This window comes from Panthera tigris, chromosome A3 (assembly GCF_018350195.1).
Source record: "Panthera tigris isolate Pti1 chromosome A3, P.tigris_Pti1_mat1.1, whole genome shotgun sequence".
Classification (NCBI taxonomy): Eukaryota; Metazoa; Chordata; class Mammalia; order Carnivora; family Felidae; genus Panthera; species Panthera tigris.
Genome location: NC_056662.1, coordinates 39,079,580 through 39,101,635, shown reverse-complemented (window position 1 = coordinate 39,101,635; position 22,056 = coordinate 39,079,580). Strand labels below are relative to the sequence as shown.

General features: G+C 36.6%; 1 protein-coding gene and 1 long non-coding RNA gene across 4 annotated transcripts in view; one reads left to right on the top strand and one right to left on the bottom strand.

Moving 5' to 3' along the window:
* SEL1L2 (SEL1L2 adaptor subunit of ERAD E3 ligase) overlaps positions 1 to 22,056 on the top strand; it is a 115,501-nt gene that overhangs the window by 32,328 nt on the left and 61,117 nt on the right. For all 3 annotated transcript variants that reach the window (XM_042980928.1, XM_007086803.2, XM_042980927.1), the window contains exons 3-4: positions 5,049 to 5,217; positions 21,331 to 21,433. In XM_042980928.1, coding sequence (XP_042836862.1) covers positions 5,049 to 5,217; positions 21,331 to 21,433 — 272 coding nt within the window. The remainder of the gene's footprint in view (positions 1 to 5,048; positions 5,218 to 21,330; positions 21,434 to 22,056) is intronic.
* On the bottom strand, positions 2,652 to 5,819 carry LOC122237267. The gene is made up of 3 exons (XR_006215604.1): positions 5,781 to 5,819; positions 4,089 to 4,154; positions 2,652 to 2,781 (listed from the first exon to the last, which is right to left on the bottom strand). It is a non-coding gene; the product is annotated as an uncharacterized LOC122237267 (long non-coding RNA).

The following is a 22,056-nucleotide window of genomic DNA, read 5'->3' as shown; positions in this document are numbered from 1 at the left end:
CCATCTTCTTTACTGCCACCATCAATGCTCAGGAACTTCCCTCTTCCCACCCTTTCCCCAATGTATGATATTCTCTATATAGCAGCCAGGGTGACTCTTTTGCAATTTAAGTCAGCCAGTATCACTCTTCCACTCAGAACCTCCAAAGTCTCTCCTTCACACAGAACACAATTCACAATCATGATGGTGGCCTCGGAGCTGCCTCTGCCTTATTTACTACCACCTCCCCCATTCTGCTACAGCTACTCCATCTTACTTACTTGACAACAGTGTGCTCCTCCTCAGGGCCTTTGCTTTTACTTATCACTCTGCCAGAAGTCTCTTTCCTGCAGTGTTGGTAGGATTAACTGTTCCCTTCTTACCCACATAGGGGTCTATTCAAATTTTATCAGAGAACTTGTCCCTAACTATCCGATGTCAAATAACGCAACTTTTATCAATTCTATCCCTACTCTTTAAATAAAAAACAAAACAAAAAATTCCTTTTAAGTCATCACAATTCCAGACTTTAAGATGTATTACAAAGCTGTAATCATCAAGACAGTATGGTATTGGCACAAAAACAGGCACATAGATCAAAAAATAGAATTGAGAACCCAGAAATGGATCCACAAACATATGGCCAACTAATCTTCTACAAAGCAGGAAAGAGTATCCAATGGAGAAAAGACAATCTCTTTAGCAAATGGTGCTGGGAGAACAGGACAGCAACATGCAGAAGAATGAAACTGGACCACTTTCTCACACCATACACAAAAATATATTCAAAATGGATGAAAGACCTAAGTATGAGATAGGAAGCCATCAAAATACTGCAGGAGAAAATAGGCAACAACCTCTTTGACCTCAGTTGCAGCAACTTCTTGCTTGACTTGTCTCTGGAGGCAAGGGAAATAAAAGCAAAAATGAATTATTGGGACCTCATTAAGATAAAAAGCTCCAGCACAGCAAAGGAAACAATCAACAAAACTAAAAGGTAACCAACAAAATGGGAGATTATATTTGCAAATGACATATTGGATAAAGGGTTAGTAACCAAAATCTATAAAGAACTTAACAAACTCAACACCCAAAAAACAATCCAGTAAAGAAATGAGCAGAAGACATAAATAGACACTTTTCCAAAGAAGACATCCAGATGGCTAACAGACACATGAAAATATGCTCAATACTGCTCATAATCAGAGAAATACAAATCAGCACCACAGTGAGATACCAACTCACACCTGTCAGAATGGCCAAAATTAGCAACTCAGGCAACAACAGATGATGGTGAGGATGTGGAGAAAGAGGAACACTTTTGAACTGCTGGTGGGAATGCAAACTGGTGCAGTCATTCTGGAACACAGTATGGAGGTTCCTCAAAAAATTAAAATAGAGCTTCCCTGGGACCCAGCAATTGCACTACTAGGAATTTATACAAAGGATACAAAAATGCTGATTTGAAGGGGCACATGCACCCCAATATTTATAGTAGCACTATCAACAATAGCCAAATTATGGAAAGAGCCCAAATGTCCATTGACTGATGAATGGATAAAGAAGATGTGATATACATACACAATGGAATACTACTCGGCAATGAAAAAGAATGAAATCTTGCCATTTGCAACAATGTGAATGGAACTAGAGGGTATAGTGCTAAGTGAAATAACTCATTCAGATAAAGATGGGGATAATATTATTTCACTCATGTGGAATTTCAGAAACAAAAGAGATGAACATAGGGGAAGGGAAAGAAAAATAAGATAAAAACAGAGGGGAGGCAAACCATAAGAGACTTAAATACAGAGAACAAACTGAGGGTTTCTGGAAGGCAAGTGAGTGGGAGGATGGGTTAAATGGGTGATGGGCATTAAGTAGGGAACTTTTTGGAATGAGCACTGGGTGTCATACATACGAGATGAATCACTGGGTACTATTCCTAAAGCCAAGACTACACTGTATGTTAACTAACTCGAATTTAAATAAACAAAACAAAACAAATCCATATATGCTGGCTGGGGTTTTTCATGGATGGCCTTTATCAGGTTGAGAACGTTATGTTCTATATTAGTTTACTGAGTATTTTTATCATGGAGGTACTGGATTTTGTCAAGTGCTTTTCATCTATTAAGATGATTGTGTGGTTATTGTCCTTAATTCTATTGATATGGTATATTAATTATTTTCAGATGTTTGGAGACTTAGTTTTAACAAATGATATTCTAACAGGGAAAAAAACCTCCTTTTATCAGTTGATTATTATCTTCCCCACCAGAACATCAGTTTTTGAGTGCAGAGATTTTTTTTTATGGCTGACTCCCCAGTTCTTAGACAAAGGCCTGAGATAAACACTTAGTAAATACCTGTTATTGAATTACATAATCTTTGGGTGCCTTATAGAGTTAGAGAAGGGCTGTCTTCTGGGGTTCCCTAATACTCCAGATGGATGTTGCCCTTCCCACTCTCAGTGGGTAGGAAAGGAATCAAAATCCAGAAACATGGCTTCTATAGAAGGAGATAGGAAGAATAACACCATACAATCAGAGGTGTTTGCCGAATTTGTACTGCCTCTTCACCAAAGCTATTGGCTATCTTTGAATTGAAAATTTTTCCTTTAATGCCAATGACATATGTTAACCCCATTGTGCCAAAGAATGCTGCAGGTTCATCAAAGTCCATGTGTACTTCTTCATGGTGTCCAGATACATTGTTTCCATTCTCCCCTGGCATTTGGGTGAGACCCTGTGACAGTCCCAGCCAATGGACAATGTTTGCCTCTGTGTGCCACTTCCAGGTCTGGCCCATTAAAGAGAAGAAAAGAAAAAAAGCAAATGAAACAAAAAACAAAACAAAAGCCCTTCTGCACATGTTCTTCTATGCTCTTTCCCTTTCTGTCTGCTAGATGTTAATGCTCCGGGAAACCTTGGAATCCACATGCTGAAGCTTGGCATAGCTTTTGTCTGCCTGGGTCTCTGAATGACAGCACAGAGCAGAGCTACCACTGACTTGAACACCTGCCTGTTGATTTTGAGCCATTACACACTGTGGGTCTGTTTGTTAACATGCAATATTTGTCACCTTCTTACTTTAAAAAAAAATTCATTGCTTGTGCGAAATTCAAATTTAACTGGGCACCTTGTATTTTTATGTGCTGTATCTGGCCACCCTACAATAAGGAATCACATTTAAATTCCTTACATATCCACCCAGAAACTTGTACATGAAGGTGTATAACAGCATTATTCATAATAGCCAAAAGGTGGAAACAGCTCAAATGTACACCAGCAGACGGATGTATGAACAAAAAGTAGTATATCCATGTAAGGAATATTTGGCCATAAAAAGATATGAACTGCTGATACATGCTACACAACTTGGATCAACCTGGAAAATGTTACGCTAAGTGGAAAAGGGCAGTCACAAACACTCATGATTTCATTCATATGAAAATCCAGAAGAGGGGAATCCATAGAGAGAAACCATAGATCAGTGGTTGCCTCAGGCTGGGGGGAAGGGGAATGGGAGGATAGGGAGGCTAACAGCTAAAGGACTCATGGTTCCTTCTTGAGGTGATAAAAATGTTCTAAAATTGACTGTGGTGGCAGTCGCACACTTCTGTAAATAGTCTAAAAATCATTAAGCTGTACACTTTAAAATGTACAACTATACACTTATAGTATATGAGTTATATCTCAATAAAGATTTTTTTAAAAACAGTCCTTACATGACTGTATGTCCCAGCAAGCTCTAGCATCTGTGTCACTGCTCTGATGCCTTAGCTACCACTTAGGAAGGCATTAAGCATTCCAGAAAGTGATCTTTAAAAGAGGGAGTTTAGGGGCGCCTGGGTAGCTCAGTCGGTTGAGCGTCCGACTTCGGCTCAGGTCATGATCTCACAGTCTGTGGGTTCGGGCCCCGTGTCAGGCTCTGTGCTGACAGCTCAGAGCCTGGAGCCTGTTTCCAATCCTGTGTCTCCCTCTCTCTCTGCCCCTCCCCCAGTCTCACTTTGTCTCACTGTCTCTCAAAAATAAATAAATATAAAAAAAAATTTTAAAGAGGGAGTTTAAATTGTGATATTGTATAAAAAGCAAATAAATAAAAACCTTGATTCTTCTTGAAGTGGTGTTTGACAAATAAAGAATTTTTTCAGTCTCCAAATATAATCTTGCCTGAAAAAGTAGATATGTAAATTATGAATATGTATCTCCATAAAGCTTTTTAATTTTCTCTCTTAAAATCTTCATTTTCTACTACTCAAAAACAATCCCTCCAAATACCTCTCCTTAGTTAAAATATATTAATTACATAACTGCTGGAAAGTACTTTAGAAAACATTTTTTTACATTTTTCTCCATACAGTCACAAGATCACTATACTTCCCACCAATTTTAAATTTGTAATATGTAAGGAATACCAACATCATCATTTTTTTTAGCTCACACAATTGATATTACCATGACAACTTACCACTAGGAGGGTAAAATTGGTTAAATTCTCCTACTATTTTATTTTATTTATAACATTTAGATTTTAATGCATGGCTCTGCAGTTCAGATGAAAATGCAATAGGTTTAAAAGTTTTTTATTTAGGAGCACCTGGGTGTCTCAGTCGATTGAGCATCCGACTTCAGCTCAGGTCATGATCTCACAGTTCGTGGGTTCAAGTCCCACATCGGGCTCTGTGCTGACAGCTCAGAGCCTGGAACCTGCTTCAGATCCTGTGTCTCCCTCTCTCTCTGCTCCTCTCCACTTGCTCTCTCTCTTTCAAAAATAAATAAACATGTGCTGACAGCTCAGAGCCTGGAACCTACTTTGGATTCTGTATTTCCCTCTCTCTCTGCCCCTCCCCCCACTCGCTCCTGCTCACTCTCTCTCTCTCTCTCAAAAATAAATAAACATTTATTAAAATGAATTCTTTAAGTCATCTATGATTTTGATTTGAAAAAAGCAGGAATTAGAGTAATTTCTAATATTTTTAACATGAAGAGATGAAAATTGCACTGTCTTATTTTATCATAGAAAGTTACCCATGAAAAAATGAGCAAAAATATTTTTCTTTGTAGGTATCAGTTAACGAAGTCAAGCGATTTTTATCACATATATTGGAACGAAGAAAATTGATTAAAGTAATCTATCAAAGAGAAAATGCCTTAGGAAAAAAGAAGATTCAACGTAAATTAAGAATAAGAGGAATTCAAAATAAAGATCTCTCAAAAAGAAATAAAAATCATTGTAAGTAGAATTCTTTCTAACATAAATTTAAAATTACTTGATGTAATCTAAAATAAAATTTTAAATCTACTTTCTGAAAACTCTTAGACTATAGTCATAAATATTTATATACACAAAAGCTTTAAATTTTGTGAGCTTCTTTTAGATTCAGAATTTGTTCTGATGATAATAAGCAAGGTTGATAATTAGGACTCATGGATTAAAAAAAAAATCTCCAGGGGTGCCTGGGTAGCTCAGTTGGTTTAGCATCTGACTCTTGATTTCAGCTCAGGTCATGATCTCACAGTTTGAGTTCGAGCCCCACATCCAGCTCCTCACCGAGAGTGTGGAGCCTGCTTGGGATTCTCTGTCTCCCTCTCTCTCTGCCCTTCCCACTAACTTTCTCTCACTTTCTCACAAAAGTAAATAAACATTTTTTTTAATCTCCAAAATTATGTGGAGAAAACACGTGTCAGTTATTCTGCTAATAGAAACACTCATGCTGAAAACAAAACCAAAATTAATATAGTGCCCCTTTTTTTTTCTAGTCTAGCAATCTAAATCTCTTCCTAGTAAAGACATACCTGGTTAGTTGACAGATTTCTCTGGATGCAAGAAGGGTCTAGAAAATATAAACAATGTCTCCATAGCTTCTGTGTTCAGCAGTTAACTAGCCCTCAGTTATAAAATTTAGGAATCATTTCCAACATTTAATTATTTCCAACAGTTTCATGAAAACTATCTCTTTTCTAACAGATACGTATGAATTTCTATTTTATTAGCATCTTATTTAACAGAGGGAAACTTCTTTGGCAGACAAAAATTAAGGATATCTGTTTTTAATGGCATTATAAAACTATGAACATCTTAAATTTATTTTAAATCTAAGTCATATACATTGAAACATTAATTTGACAATTTTTTGATGTAGAAACATGGCTTGCCTTCTATTTAGCATTGGTCTAATGATTGGCATTTCTAGTACAAACCACACTCAAACTGCATCATCCATGATTTCCCATCTTACATTTTCAATGAAACAAGGGACTAAAAACATTTATGGAACAATCTGTGAAGAGAATCCTTCCAGATATTTGTAGACTTTTTCCTCAGTAATTTATAGATGCTTCACCTACTTAAATTGGATAATTATTAAGGGCTCTCCTTTATCAAGTTTTTTCATTGTTTTCCAGTAACATTAATAGAAACACATTTTCTTTTTGTAATCAGTTTACATATTTTTTAATGTTTTATCTATTTTTTAGAGAGAGAGCACAAGTCAGGTAGGGGCAGAGAGAGGGGAGGACAGAAGATCTGAAGCAAGCTCCATGCTGACAGCAGCAAGCCCAATGTGGGGCTCAAACTCACCAACCATGAGATCATGACCTGAGCCAATGTCGGAGGCTCAACCGACTGAGCCACCCAGGTGCCCCCAGTGTACATATTTTTAATTCAATTCTATAATTATAGTAAACAGGGAAACTGGCACAAAAACATTTGGGATCAAACACTCCTGATCATTGGTAAGCGTGCAAGGTGGGGGAACAGAATTGAACATATTTACTAAAGGAGAATCCCACTACCTGCAAGTATTTAGTGTGCTGTAGACATCAGTAAGAAAGTTAGATAGAGGCAATGAAAAGTGTTGATTAATTTGGCAAGTAAGGAAGGTACAGATTGTTGAAGGAACTTCTGCTGTTTAAAAGAGTAAATAAGAGGGGCGCCTGGGTGGCTCAGTCAGTTAAGCGTCCAAATCTTTTTTATGTATATACTTTATTGCCAAATTGGCTAACATAGTGTGTACAGTGTGTGCCTGGTTTTGGGGGTAGATTCCTGTGGTTCATCGCTTACATTTCTTTTAATATGATTTATTGTCAGATTGTCTTAAGTGTCCAAATCTTAATTTCAGCTCAGGTTATGATCTCACAATTCATGAGATTGAGCCCCACATTGGGCTCTGTGCTGCCAGTGTGGAGCCTGCTTGGGATTCCCTCTCTCTACCTCCCCTATTCACAGTCTCTCTCTCTCTCTCCCTCTCTCTCTCTCTCAAAATAAATAAGTAAACTTTTAAAAAAAATTAAAAAAAGAGTAAGTATATCACTACATTGTACACCTGAAACTAATATAAAACTGTATGTTCATTATACTGGAATTTTAAAACAAATAAAATAAAAGAGTAAATAATACCACCCTTCAAAAGAGATCTCTTTCCCTTATGTAGAAGTGGTTATATTATACCTAATAATAACAAATAATAAGTTATCTTTAATTGAGAATTTTCTATATTGTTTTAAGTGCTCTACCCAATTTAAGATAGGTTATATTATCTCTACTTTATAACACTTGAAATTTGCAGCACAGAGAAATAATTTGCTTAGCATTATGAAAGTTACCTAGCAGGAAAACTAGGATTTGAACTTAGATGGTCTGGTGCCAAAGTCCTCTAGCCATTATGCCATATGCTTCTCATAAAAGTAAGGTGACAATAATCGAGAAATTTTAATGTCATGCTCCTGAAAATGGCTTTGGGCAAATATTGAATTACATGATAAAGATACTACAATTTCCTGACCACCAAATTTACTTGAAGGTTTTGAAGGAAGTAAATAATAGTAAATAATTGCAAACATCTTTATTTTAGAACTCACAGCTATAATGTATGCAAAAGACTTCAAAATTCATGTTTTGATATCAAAACGAAGACTTCAAAGAAATGCCTTCCTGTTCTCCAGACCTCTAGAGAGTGTTACATGCATTCATCACTGACTACATGAATGTTCCAAGGACATTTGAGAAGCCCTGTCTTATAACAGTCTGAAGATTTACATAAATTAGAAAAATATTTCTTCCTGACAGAAGTACATATAGAAGGGTGGTCACTGCTAATAAGACCAACAGATAGAAATTGAGAACTAAGGGACTCCAGAGGTCTCTTATTGATTCTAGTTGATAATTTTTTATGTGAGTCTTATTTGATAATGATTTTTAATTGTTTTACCTTAATATTTAAGAGTGTTTTCTCCCACATTTACTCCAAAAGGCTGCTTCCCTGCTCAGTTGAAGAGTTCTAGATATGACATAAAAATGTTGACATGCATGGACTTGAAATATCAGGTAGAGCTCTGATAGGAAATAAATGGCACATTTAAATTGAGTCCTTTGAGAAAAAGTTTAATAAAGGGTTTGTTGATTACATCAATTAATTAATAAGCTATTCTCTCCTAATTTTCTCTCACTCAAAATTTTGATCAGCATCCTTCCAATCTTTTACCCCAAGATTTTTTAGAGGAGTTAACAAGATATGGCCAAATTTAGAGCTTAGAGCCCACAATAATTTACCATAAATCTCTAGGATTATATTTACCCACTGATCAACCAGATAAAAATCTAGTGATGAGGTTGAGAAAATAAAACCGTATTTACCAGAATGCCTTGTACAGTGTGCACTGCCCTTGTTATGGAAGATACCTTAATAGGCATTTGTGGATAGAAGGGAGATAAACATCCCCTCCTGATCCCCCACCTCCAACTCAACACAGAAGCCTGGTGTCATCTGATTCCAAATATTTACACATGGAAAGAAATTGCACTGTAGAGCCAGGGAGAAGAATTTTGTTATTTTTGTGAGAGTAAGAAGAAGAGAGAATGGGAGAACAATGGGAGAAAGCAGACATAAGGATCCAGAAAGGTGGTTATTGACTGTGCTAACTTGAGAAACCAGCACAATTCCAAAGTTAGGGGAACCCAAATGATATTTTAAAATTGGTGATGCCTAAGCTGACCATTAAAAGTTGTTTTTGTTCTTAGAATTAATCATCTTTCATTCTGCTCTATGAAATCATTGGTAAAAATCTATATTCCTGACAAATGCTTTTCAAGAGTGAATATTCTTTTGAGACAACTTGAAGAGTTGTTGGTTTCACTGTGGGTCACTGTGAGACAGTCCAGGAACAGTACCTCTCAAATCAGGAATTAAGAAAGTAGGGAAAGCCATGGAGAAGTAACCTTCTCTAGAGGGAGGGTTTGAACTTTACAAGCTGTAGAATAAACTGGGAATATAGGTTATACATGGTTATCAAGCTGGCTAAAAACCTTGTTCAACTCTGTTCTCACTCAGTTCCCACTTCAGCATTTTACACATAGGATATCATAAGAGATGGAATATAGGTGTTCTATAAAAGTGCTGTTCCCAAGACTTACTAGTCTTCCACATACGAGAAATGAGATTTAACTTAACATTGTCAAAAACCTTTTCTAATTCTTAGTGACCACATCTCCTTAACTCAAGGCTTACAAACCATGTATAATAACCTATTAGAGAAATCAAAGAGATTAACATCAAGCTGTTTCTAGAATATGAATATATTTCTCCACATTTTGAAAAGAGAGAAACTGTTTACCCATTTTCCATTTTCCCCCTACCTAGAATTTGTCAAATAATAACCAATAGCATTTGCACTACCATTACTTCAAGGCAAGATCTGTGCCTGGCATTGTATCTGTCACATACTTAATATGAATCAATATTTGCTGAATTAAATTGAGTTGAATTCTTTTTATGTAAAGCTAGGATATAAAATCAGGTCTTCTGACTCCAATTTCAGCATTCTTTGCAATATACTACACTGTAAGTGCTACATAAACATAAGAGAGCCTTCCATTTTTAGAGTATATTTGAATATTGTTTTACAGTTGAACATAATGCTTTCACATCCATTCCATTTTTTTTAATGGCATGTTCATTTTCCCTTTAGGTATCTTTTCACTATAACTTCAATAGCAATCCTTTTTTTCTGAGACAGAATTGAGTATCATAGATTAATTACCTTTATTAAATTGTTAGCAAGACAAATCAATAATTAATCATGCACTGGGAACAATGGAGCATATTCCTGCTGGCAACTGGAACACTACTTCTAAGTCCTTCCTGACAAGTCCTTACTGGCATTTCTTGCAGTTAGTTAATCATCATTAATTTTGGTGATCAGACCAGATCACTCCTATGTTCTTGATTGGAGAAATTTGTCTTGCAATCTTGCTTTAAGCTTGTCTTGGCATTCTTTTTTATCACTTCTGGGGTCTGTGACCACTTGGCTAAGTTTATCATGTGTATTCTACTTTATTGACTTTGGTATATATGTGGAGGACATTGCGAAGTGCCATTCATATCCCCCCTTCAATGAGATTCTTAGAGCCCAATTACTGGAAGTGTAGTTCAAAGACAGCCTTCAGCAGTGAAGAGACTGTCTCAGGTGCAAAGAGGCACGTAGCCCGAGGTCATACCTCCTCCCTAGGGCTGCCAATTTCCAATGACTAATCTATTCAGGAATATAAAGTCCTGACCATCTCAGCCTAACTTGAGATGGAGGGCCAGTCAACTGTTTCATTAGCCTTGCATCACAGCTTCTCCCTCTGCCTAATCCTACTTTTTCCCCAGGAGTGCTTTCCAGAGGTGCTTCTTAATAAACACCCTGAACTCTTAGAGTCTGCTTATCAGAGAACCCAAACTGCATACCATTTAATACCTTTCCTATTGCTGAATTTTTTTCTTTAAATCAACAGAATGGTTTTTAATAAGTTGATTTTAAAAGAAAATTACTAAATCTCTCCCATTCTAGCAAAATGGTAGGCTAATCCAGTAGGAAAATCCTGCTACTATAAATACCTAAAACTAATGCCTAAAATATACCAAACTCCCCCCCCGCCCCCCCGCTCTGTGTGTGTGTGTGTGTGTGTGTGTGTGTGTGTGTGTTTAATGCAAAGCTGGTTCACAGGAAACTGAAATCCTCAAGTGCTAGAAATGATGAAAAATAAGGATGCGAATTGATGTTTTGGCAGACTGTGATCAGAGCTGGTAATGCATGAGCCTTGGATTTTTAAATCCCAGGCTGGGAAAATCAAATACACATTGGGATTTTTGACAAGACAATTGGAATGAAGAGCTATGAATAAAACTGAGAGTTTTACAGAGTTGTGCATGCAGTGAAAGGGATATTAGGAAAAAACAGATAAGCCACCTACCATTTTAGGCAGATATCAAGGAAGTTCTTCCTCTATTTAGGCTCTCTGAATTTATGCTACCTGATTTTTTTTTTGGTAATTTCAAGTCAATATGTTCACATATAAGAATTTCCTTCCATCGGTAAGATGATAAGTCCGCAAAACTGACAGAAGCAACACAAAACCAGTTTGGAAAAACATTTGCACATTTCCTACATAAAAAGCCTTGTTGAGGGGCGCCTGGGTGGCTCAGTCGGTTAAGCGTCCGACTCCGGCTCAGGTCACGATCTCACGGTCCGTGGGTTCGAGCCCCGCATCGGGCTCTGTGCTGACAGCTCAGAGCCTGAAGCCTGTTTCACATTCTGTGTCTCCCTCTCTCTGACCCTCCCCCGTTCATGCTCTATCTCTCTCTGTCTCAAAAATAAATAAACGTTAAAAAAAAAAAAAAGCCTTGTTGAGGATGAACTTACAAGAAAATTTTATAAATTGCACCAAGTTAAAAAAATCTATTCATAACAAAAAATCTACTCAGAGTCAGTTTGCATGTGCATGCACCGACATACATACGTGGGCACAACATAAGACATTGCACACCCAAGTCTTGATATAGTAGAACAACAATGTGGAAAAAATTATGGAATAAATATATTTTTAAATTGTTAAGAAACCATAAGAAAAAAGAGAGGTATCATGAAAAAAGGAGTAGACATCTGTGCAAAAGAACCAAATAGAAGTAAAAAAAAATGAAAAGTATGTTCATTTAAATTAAGTGAAGGGCTTAAACAGAAGATTAGACACTGTGGAAGAAAAGGTTAATGAACTAGAGAAAGATCAGAAGATACTGCCCTGAATGTAGCCCAGAAAGAAACTAAGAGTTGAAGGACAGAGACCTTTAGATTAAAACAATGTCAAAGATATATGCTATTTGAAAGAGATATGCTTAAAACATGACTCAAAAAGACTGAAAGTCAGTGGATGGAAATGATATCACAGCCAATACTAAGCAAAAGAAATCTGATATTTTATGCAGTATAGACTTCAAGGTAAAGCCATAAATAGGGAGAAAACATTATCACATAGTGTTCAAAGGAATAATTCACCAGAACGATATGATGTTGATGTTGAAAAATTCAGGAAAATCTATTAAACCATGAAAATTAATGGAGTTTGGCAAAGTTGCTGGATTTAAAATTAATATATAAAAATCAATAGCATTTCTGTATATGATACAAAAAACAACTAAAAATTAAACTGCTAAAATATTATTTAAAATAGCAATAAAAACTAAAGGTACTTAAGAATAAATCTAACAAAAGATCTACAAGATGTTTAAGAAGTGGAAAAACATAAAACTTTATTCAATAATATAAAAAATACCTGCATAACTGAAGAGTTTTTATGTTTCTGAATGGGAAGATTCAAAGTTTAAGATATCATTTCTTGCCAAATTAGTTTCAAAATTGCCCAAAGGGGTTTTCATAGAATTTAATAAGCTAATTTTAATAGTATATATGAAAACAAGTCTAAAGACAGCCAATATACTTTTGAGGTAGAATGAGAAGTGGAACTTGCCCCATTAGATTCTTACTATAAAATTATATTGTATAAAACATATGCTATTGACATATGGATTTAAAAAAATAAAAAGAGTCTAGAATTGGTCCCATATATATAGGGGAATTTGGTATATGACAGAGGTATTACAAATCAGCTGTGAAAAAATAAACAGATTGTATGCAGGCAACTGATTCTCATTTGGAAGAAGATTAAGATCAGATCCCATTCTCACCTCATACACAAAAGTAACTTCTAGGTGGATTAATGACCTAAATATGAACATCAGAACTTTAATAATAATTTTTAAAAAAACATTAAGATATTAGTATAAGAAAGGAATTCTTACAAAAGACTAAAGTAAAACCATGATGCCAAAATTCATAAATTTGACTACCTTAAAGTTAAAAGTTTTAATAGGTATTTTTAATTATACAGTGAAAAAGAACCCACACGTTAAAAGAAGATATTGTAACAAATAGAGCCAAGAAAGAACTGGTTGTATAAAAAACACCTACAAATCAACAGGAAAAACAAGTAGAAAACTCAACAAAGGGGCACCTGGGTGGCTCAGCTGGTTAGGCGTCCAACTTCAGTTCAGGTCATGATCTTGCAATTCAGGAGTTCAAGCACCACGTTGGGCTGTGTGCTGACAGCTTGCAGCCTGGAGCCTGCTTTCGATTCTGTGTCTCCCTCTCTCTTTGCCCCTCCCCTGCTCACACTCTGTCCCTCTCTCTCCCTCAAATAAATAAATATTTTTTAAAAAATTTAAAAACTGAACAAAGGATACTATTCCTAGAAAAAAAACCAATAAATATACTTAACTAGTAACTGCAGAAATTCAAATTTGATAAAGATTTATCATTTCACATTGATAGGCAAGATTAAAAGATCAGATAACCCCTAAGCAACCCAGAATTTACGGAAATGAGAACTCTTATACATCACTGTTGGGAATGTATGTTTGGTGCAACCTCTTTGAAGCGCAAAATGGTAATATCTAGTAAAGTTTAAGATGCTTATATGCTATACTTGGCATATGTACTTTTAGAAATATATCCTACAGAAATTCTCACATATCTGTATGAGAATATGTGTGCAAGGATTTTCATTGCAGAACTGGTTTTTGTAGCATTCAAGTGGAAAAAGTTAATATCTGTGGAATGGGTAGGGTAAATAATGGAGGAATAAATAGATAAACTGGTTTAGTCATACAAAGAATTTTGACCATTGGCACTGGTTAAAATGAATTAATGAAGCCTACTTGACAGATAAATCTCAAAAGGTAAAAATGCAAATTGCAAAAGTATATATATATATATATATATATATATATACACATGTATATATAATATACATATACATGTATATACATGTATATGTATATTATATATACATATATACATATACATATGTATGGTTTTACAGTATAGAAATAATATTGGGTACATATATGTAGTAAAAGGACTACATAGTAACTTCAGAACAACAGCTACCTCTGAAGAGAGAACACTGGGATTATGTTGGGAGGAGGCTTTGAGTGTATTTGTTCCATTCTGTTTCCTTAGAGAGATACCTAAAACAAACAGGGCAAAATGTTACCATCTGTTAAATTATGTGAAATGGGAATGTTATGTTGAAGTATGTTTTCCTTTCTGGATTTTTTGTATGTCCTAAATATTTCATGGTTAATTTTTCAGAGAAAAAAATTGAGAAAAAAATGAAAATTAGTTGCCACAAATAGAATCTATAGATGTGCCACTTGCTACAAATAGAATCTATAGATGAATGTATACCAAGTATATTAACTATCAAAATGTTAAAGTTTGTGTGTGTACCACTTACAATTTTCTCATGTATGCTTTGGGAAACAGTAATGTAAGGTGTTGCAAATTAGCAAGTGCAGCTAACTATTAAGCCAGCCAGCAGGCACTCTTAACCCTTCACAGGGCCTTGAATACAGCCTGTCACCATCTTTCTCTTGTCCCTTTTGCTCCCACTCATTGCTGAAGGGCTTTCCATTATCCAAGGTCTCCTACAAGCACAGTCTGAAGTAATGATGTCTAAATCAACTAGTTTGGATATGGTCAGGTGTGCATAATGACGCTCTAAATAATCACCAGGTTAAATCATGCTCATTATCTTTTGTTGGGGAAGGCGGAGGAATATATTGTATACTTTTTAGACACATTTCCATCAGAAAACAGTCAAAATAAAAAGGGATATGACTCATCTAATGGGAAAAAATTATTTATATGGACACATTTCTTAATAATGTCTGAAAGGGGCACCGTGGTGACTCAGTTGGTTAAGTGTCCGACTCTGGCTCAGGTCATGATCTCACGGTTCATGAGTTTGAGCCCTGTGTCCAGCACTGCGCTGACAGCTAGGAGTCTGGAGCCTGCTTCAGATTCTGTGTCTCCTTCTCTCTCTGTGCTCCTCCCTCGCTTATGTTCTCTCTCTCAAAAATAAATAAACATTAAAAAAATAATAATGTCAGGTAAAAGAAGTATTACTATAAATAAATTCATCATTTAAAATACTTCAATTACAATACATTTATTTTTAAGTGTATTTTGAACTCATTTTTCAAATTTTTCAGTAATTGATAGTAAATTTGTGTTCCTCACATAATTCTGCATATTGTGTAGCTCTGACAAATAGTATGAGCAGACTGTGCAGTCATTCTGCCTACATTTGAATTCTTGCCTATCAGGGACTAACTGTGTGACCTTGGACAGGTTACTTAACCTCTCTGGGCCTGTATCACCTCATTTGTAAAACAGGAATGATAATAGCTCCCTCCTCTCACAGTGAAAAAACTGCTTGGGGACTAAGTGCTTTATAAATGTTAGCTTTTATTATAATATAATAATTATTGTTTTTGGTTCTTCACTTGTTTTATAAACCATATTTCTTTCTGCTAAATTAAAAGTTTGGGGTAGTGAATTAATCTTTGAAAGTCAGAATCCTTGTTATTTCAAGTTTTGCTTAGTAGATATTTGAGGAGAAAATGTTTTTCTACTTACAACACAATTTGTATGCCATTTCCTAGCAATACCACTGAAGGTATTTATGTTTGGCAACAATGATCTGGGGACAGTGTGAATAAACTTGATTATTATAAATATCTGTGCTCTTATCCAAGTGCATTTGAGTTGATCACATCTTTATCTGACTAAACTCTTTGCTGAGTCATTGTTTCTTAGATGGAATGTTATTTTTAGTAATGGATCATTATTCTCCCTCCTTATCTGGGATTGTATCTTCCTGGCAGACATTAAGGGCAAATGTGAAGAGCTCTTCTGATGCATTATTCAGAAAATCAGAAACTAAAGTTGGTTTATATTAAATACAATTGAAATTAAATAAGAAGGATGCAGTGTCTGTGTAGGCAAGATTTTCTGCAAGGGAAAGAACTTCCCATTTTTATCTCCTTGTATCATTTTAATGCTGAAAGCACCTGGTTTTTAGTCAGACTAAAAGATATCCATCTCCTAGCTTAATTGTTAATTCCTTTAACTCTCAATGATCCTTCATGTCATTTTTAATATAACTATAATTTGGCATACAAATATTTTTCTCTTTGCTTTTTAAGATGACTTAAATGGTATTTGTTTATTTATTTGAATTTAAATATTAAATTTAAATGTTAAAGTTCTAGATGTGGTGAAACATAGAAGAGAGTGAGGAATACAGGATAGGGCAAGAGAAGGAGTTGGGCAAAGATGGGGTTTCAGGAGAAGTTTAGGGCTTTACAAGTGAATAACACTAGAGGATTTCCCCCTCCCTGTAGGCAAGGGGTTACGCTGTTACCCCTACATCAGTCAGTCAATGGCTACAGGCCACCAGCACTCTGCAGGGGCTAACTATCCATGTTGAAGACCTTATCCTTTTTGCTAGACTTCCACAATTCCAGTAATCTTTGTTTCTGTTTCTCCTCAGTCATTTACCAGCCACATATAGACCTGTTTCATCAATATAATTTCAAACTCCAAAATAATTCTGTCTGATCAGAGCCAACTTCCTGCCACTTCTGCTCTTTCTCTTCCCATATCAAACCTGCCTTCACCTTCACAATGACCTCTGTTCCCTCTCCCCACTCCCTTCTCAGCCCTCTGTCCACTCCCCTCAATATCACTTACTCCCATCACCAGTCTGGACCACGTGACCAAACATGACTCTCAAACCATCATTCTTCATTTAAGATACACTGCCCCCCCCATCATTGTTTCATTGGTTCATTTGCATAGACTGTTTCCTCCAAATGGAATGCCAGTTTCATCTTCTTGGCCCAACAAACTCCGACCCTCCTTTCAAGAACTATCTGAAGTGTCTTTTCATCTGTGAAGATTTTTTTTTATTTCCCTTAGCAAGAGTCCAGTGCCCAAGCGGGCATTTGCTGTTTGGTCGCTTCTGATCATCCATTTTACTTTTCTCACCCTCTCAATTTCTTTTTAAGGAATTAAGTCTTCCCCAGTGGATATATTCTTACAGGAATGTAATGAGAACCTTTGTCTTCCCTGAATAGACCCATTATACTTGCCATGGAGTCTGGAGCAAAGAGGGGAAGATCCTAAAAGGACTGGATTTCAATCCAGTCCTATAGCAACATCTGTCTCTGCTTCTAGAAAGCTCTGATTCCTGAGACCTACCCCAGTGAGTTTATGAGTTTCAGTGGCCTCCCAATAAGTTGCTTTTGCTTAAGTCAATAATATTAGGTTTCTGTTGCTTACAAAGGAGGCTCCTATGCTCTCATAGTGCCTTATTACAGAGTGCCTACCACATGGCATTGTAGTTTTTGGCAAACATGTCTATCTCCACTGCCAGGCTCAAACAGTGTCTCCATCATCTTTGGAAACACAATATCTAGCATTGTGTCTAACACATGATAAATATTCATTCATACCAATTAAATGGACAAGTAAATGTATGAATGACAGAGATTAAGTTGTTTCCAGCTCTTTCCTTTTCCATTAATATCTGCAGCAAGCAAGTGAGCTCTTTTTGTTCCAAAGCTTTGCTTTGGAATTCATTATCAACAAGAGGATTTTTCTTGAATGCCACAAAAACAGGTTATAGGGATTAAAGAATAGACTTGATTAGAGAATTTTATAGATGAAGGGTCAGCAAGAGAACGCATAGAATTCCAGTTCTCCCATCATCTTACAGAGAGGTGAGCTGGGTCCTGGGATTGCTGGACACATGGAATGCTGGACACATTGCTGGGATTGCTGGACCTACTACACTGCCTACCTAGAATATAATCATGATAAAATGACCTTGTCAGAGGTGGACTACTTGGGCACCCAGCTGCCTGGGCAAGTCAGATGTCCAGCACCTGGAGACCTTGGGAGCCAATGAGAAATTATATGCCCTCCTATTTTTAGAAGGTAGCCACTGATCTGATAGGAAGCTGAGTTGGGTGCATCCCTTCCAGTAGGAAGAAAGAGCAGCTTGTTTTCCATGTAATCCAGAGTTGGCATCTGTATTAGTTTGCTAGGGAGGTCATGTTAAAATACAACAGGCAAGGTGGCTTAAACAACAAAAATTTATTTTTCACAGTTCTGGAGGCTGGAAGTTTGTGATCAAAGTGCCAACAGAGTTGGTTTCATTCTAAGGCATCTCTCCTTGGCTTCTCAGTGTATCCTCACATGGTCTTAGTGCCTGCATCTCCCTGATGTCTCTTTCTCTTCCTATAGTGACACCAGTCATATTGGATTAAGATCCCACCCTAATGGCCTCATTCTAACTTAATCACCTCTTTAAACACCTTATCTCCAAATAAAGTTACATTCTGAGATACACTCAACATATGAATTTAGGGGGACACAATTCAGCCCATAACAGTATTCAAGTTAGGTATGAAATGATAATTAACTGCAGATGTAATAACATGTCAAGAACTTTCTATAAATTATGTCTCTGGCAAACACTGAAATACAAATTCATCTAGTTGAAGTACTTCCCATACTTGCTGCTCTCTGGCACACCTACTCTGCCCTCTTTTACTCCTGATGCTCATTCCTACCACCACTCAGGTTAGCTTCGAGCCCTTATCAGGAAAGAACAACAGGCATCCACTATTTGGCTGTTGAGAAGACTCCAGATTTGGAGCACCTGGGTGGTTCAGTCGATTGGGCAGATTTTTGGCTCTTGATTTTGGCTCAGGTCATGATCTCACAGTTCATGAGATCAAGCCCCACAGTGGGCTCTGTGCTGACAGCAGGGAGCCTGCTTGGGATTCTCTCTCCCTCTCCCACCACCTCTCCTCCCCTCTTTCTGTCTCAAAATAAATAAATAAACTTCAAAAATTATCTTAAAAGAAGAAGAAGAAGATTCTGGATTCAGGAAGGTTCTTTACATCAAGTTCAGAATAATATCCTCGAGTCATTTCCTGACTATGCTTTCCCCAGATTTGGAAATTGTTAAACCATAAAAAGGAAATTAAAGTGTTGTCAAGAGAATTTTATTTGATAATTGAGCCCTCTTATTGTAAAGAAAACTGTTATTTCAGTACATTTGGGAAGTCAAAAATAGAATTACAAATAGAAGTAAAAGCCATGGGTGGAAATCTGTAGTGGTGTATCATTTCTCATATGTATGTGCATGCAGAGTCAGCCTTTCAAAATGGATTTTTGCTCTTTGAAAGCATGATAATAGGAGAAATTGCTATTCAAATCAAAGATTGGTAGGTTTTTTTCCCCATTATTTTTCCTCTTTAGTCATGACTATAGATAACATACAACTCAAAGCAGAAATTAGATACTAAAAGTGTCTGGTGTTACTGAATTGATTGGATACCTTGAAGCATTCGAAATAATTGCAAATTAACTTTTAAGTTAAAACAATTTTTGTAATTTAAAAAAGAAATTGAACAACTCTGATGGTTTGTCAGGGAGAAGAAAAACAGGAACCACTTAAAGATTTTTGTAGTCTTGTTAATGAGGCATCAAACCTCAAAATGCCTCTCTTTTTAAATGGTTTCAGGCATGGTTCACCTAATCAGAGGTTTCACTGAGTGTCATAATGGACTTCAAGAGGCACTGTGATGTGGAAGGGAGTGTGAGTGTGAGTGTGTGTGTGTGTGTGTGTGTGTGTTTGTGTGTGTGTTTCACATGTGCACATGCACTGTGTGGGTGTAGTTGGAGCTGTAAAGCTGACTCTCCCTCCAAATAGCTTTCTGCATCTGTAAACTGATGACAATGGTTTGAAAATTGTGAAGTGTTATATAAGTGTTTGAGAAATATTATTGTAGCAGGTAAAATTCCATTTCTTTATTTAAATCCTATAAAATTAATTCTGAGCCCTCTTCCCAACACAGCAAGTTGTTATTGGTACTCTCTCTGTGTGCTTTCCCCAAAGTCTCAGAAAGGTTGTTGGGGAGGAGGAGGGAGCCTTGGGCAGAGCAAAATTTTCAGGGAGATTTTCTCCTCCAATCCTAGATGCACATTGGATATCTAGGCGATGTCCATTTGTCGGTCCTCATATTCTCTTGGAATCTTATAGCTCTAAGGTTTATGGGCCATGTTCAGACAAGGGAGTCTGCAAGATGAGACCTTGGTGCTCAGATCATTTCTTTAGAGTACACCAAGCAGCCCCTTCCCTGAAGACCTTCTGTCCTGCTTTGTACTTGTGGAACCTTGCATCGCTTTCCCAGACTGGGGAGCGTCTTTCTCCTTCCTACCATCAGAAGCATCTTTCTATCTCCTCCACCCTCCAGACGCTTTAACAAAAGACAGGAAGAGGATACTTTTGTAGACAGCTTTTATCTTCTGAACAAAACCAAGGTGATCTTGAAATGCAGAGGTTAAAAAATAAGGAGAGTGTAAAGGAGGAAAGGAGGTTTTTTCGGTTGGTTTTTTAATTAAATTGACATAAGTCAAATTAATAGAAAAACAAATCTAATTTTATATGGGTGAGTAAGGCTTATAAACCATCCTGAGGAAGTAAGGGACTAGGGCTTCAAAGGGAAGGAAGACAATTCACAGGAAGATGGGAAGAGCAAATGTTTGATAAACAAATGATTTTCATGCCATGTAGAGACAATAGGACAGAGAGGAATTTGAACAAACATGACCTACCAACTTCCCCTATCTTACCACACCTAGCCCATACTCTGCATAGTTATCTCTGGTGATAGCTATCTTCCTGGACCAGGCCCTCTATCTAAATTCTTATGGGCAGTTAAGGGGGAGGTAAAAAGCTCTTCTTGAGTCTTTCCAGCCTTGAATGTCTTCAGCTCAAAATAATCCACATGCCGAAATGGCACATATTAGGGAGGTTCATCTGAACCCCCTCATAAGAAAAACCCAAACTAATATGGCAGCACATTATTTTAAAAATATAAAACATGGGGCACCTGGGTGGCTCAGCTGGTTAAGTGTCTAACTCTTGATTTCAGCTCAGGTCATGTTCTCATGGTTTGTGAGACTGAGCCCCATGTCAGGCTCTGTGCTGACAGCATGTAGCCTGCTTGAGATTCTCTCTCTCTCTCCCTCTCTCTCTCTCAATAAATTTGAAAAAATAAAATATAAAACATAAAAATGATGTTATTTTTCCTTGTTTGCCCATATATAGTAAGAAAGCAAGCAAAGAAAAATTTCACAGATGAAGGAGACCAGCTGTTTAAGATGGGCATCAAGATTCTCCAGCAGTCTAAAAGCCAAAAACAAAAAGCAGAGTAAGTCTTTATCCAGTTATTTAAGCCAACTTAAATTCCTGGCTGAGAAAAAAGAACAATTCAAAATCTCATTTGTTGTTAAAAGCTTATTGGGATAACAAATAAGTTTATTTGCCCATAAGCTTTTGTTTTGAAAAGGATCAATTGATGTTTAAAGAATCCTACAAATTACCAGCCTAAACAAACAGAATTGTATATGAAATTGTGGTCCCTACATTTTAAGTGAAATGCAGAGTTAAGGCACTGATCTGAGTATTCAGGCAAGAATATTCTGTTTTGACTTTTATTTATTAGGTATTTCAAATAAAATAAAATCTGTTATTTGAATTAGAGTGGTTGTTTTAGAATGCTTTATTCTGCCTAACTCAGCATTTGTAGAGCACTTTGTGGTTTTCAAGGCACTTTCATGTATGTGATTCCATTATATCCCAGAACAGCCTTATGAGTTAAGAAGAGCTTCATGTTCCCCCTGTAAACAGCTGAGAATAGAGATTCAAAGATGTGAGTGAGATGATCACAAGTACACAGCTGGGACATAACCAAGCTGTGGCCACATGGTCTCACTCCATGTTCATCATTTCTCTTTTTCCTTGTCTACTTTGTCTGATGGGGAGGAAGAAATA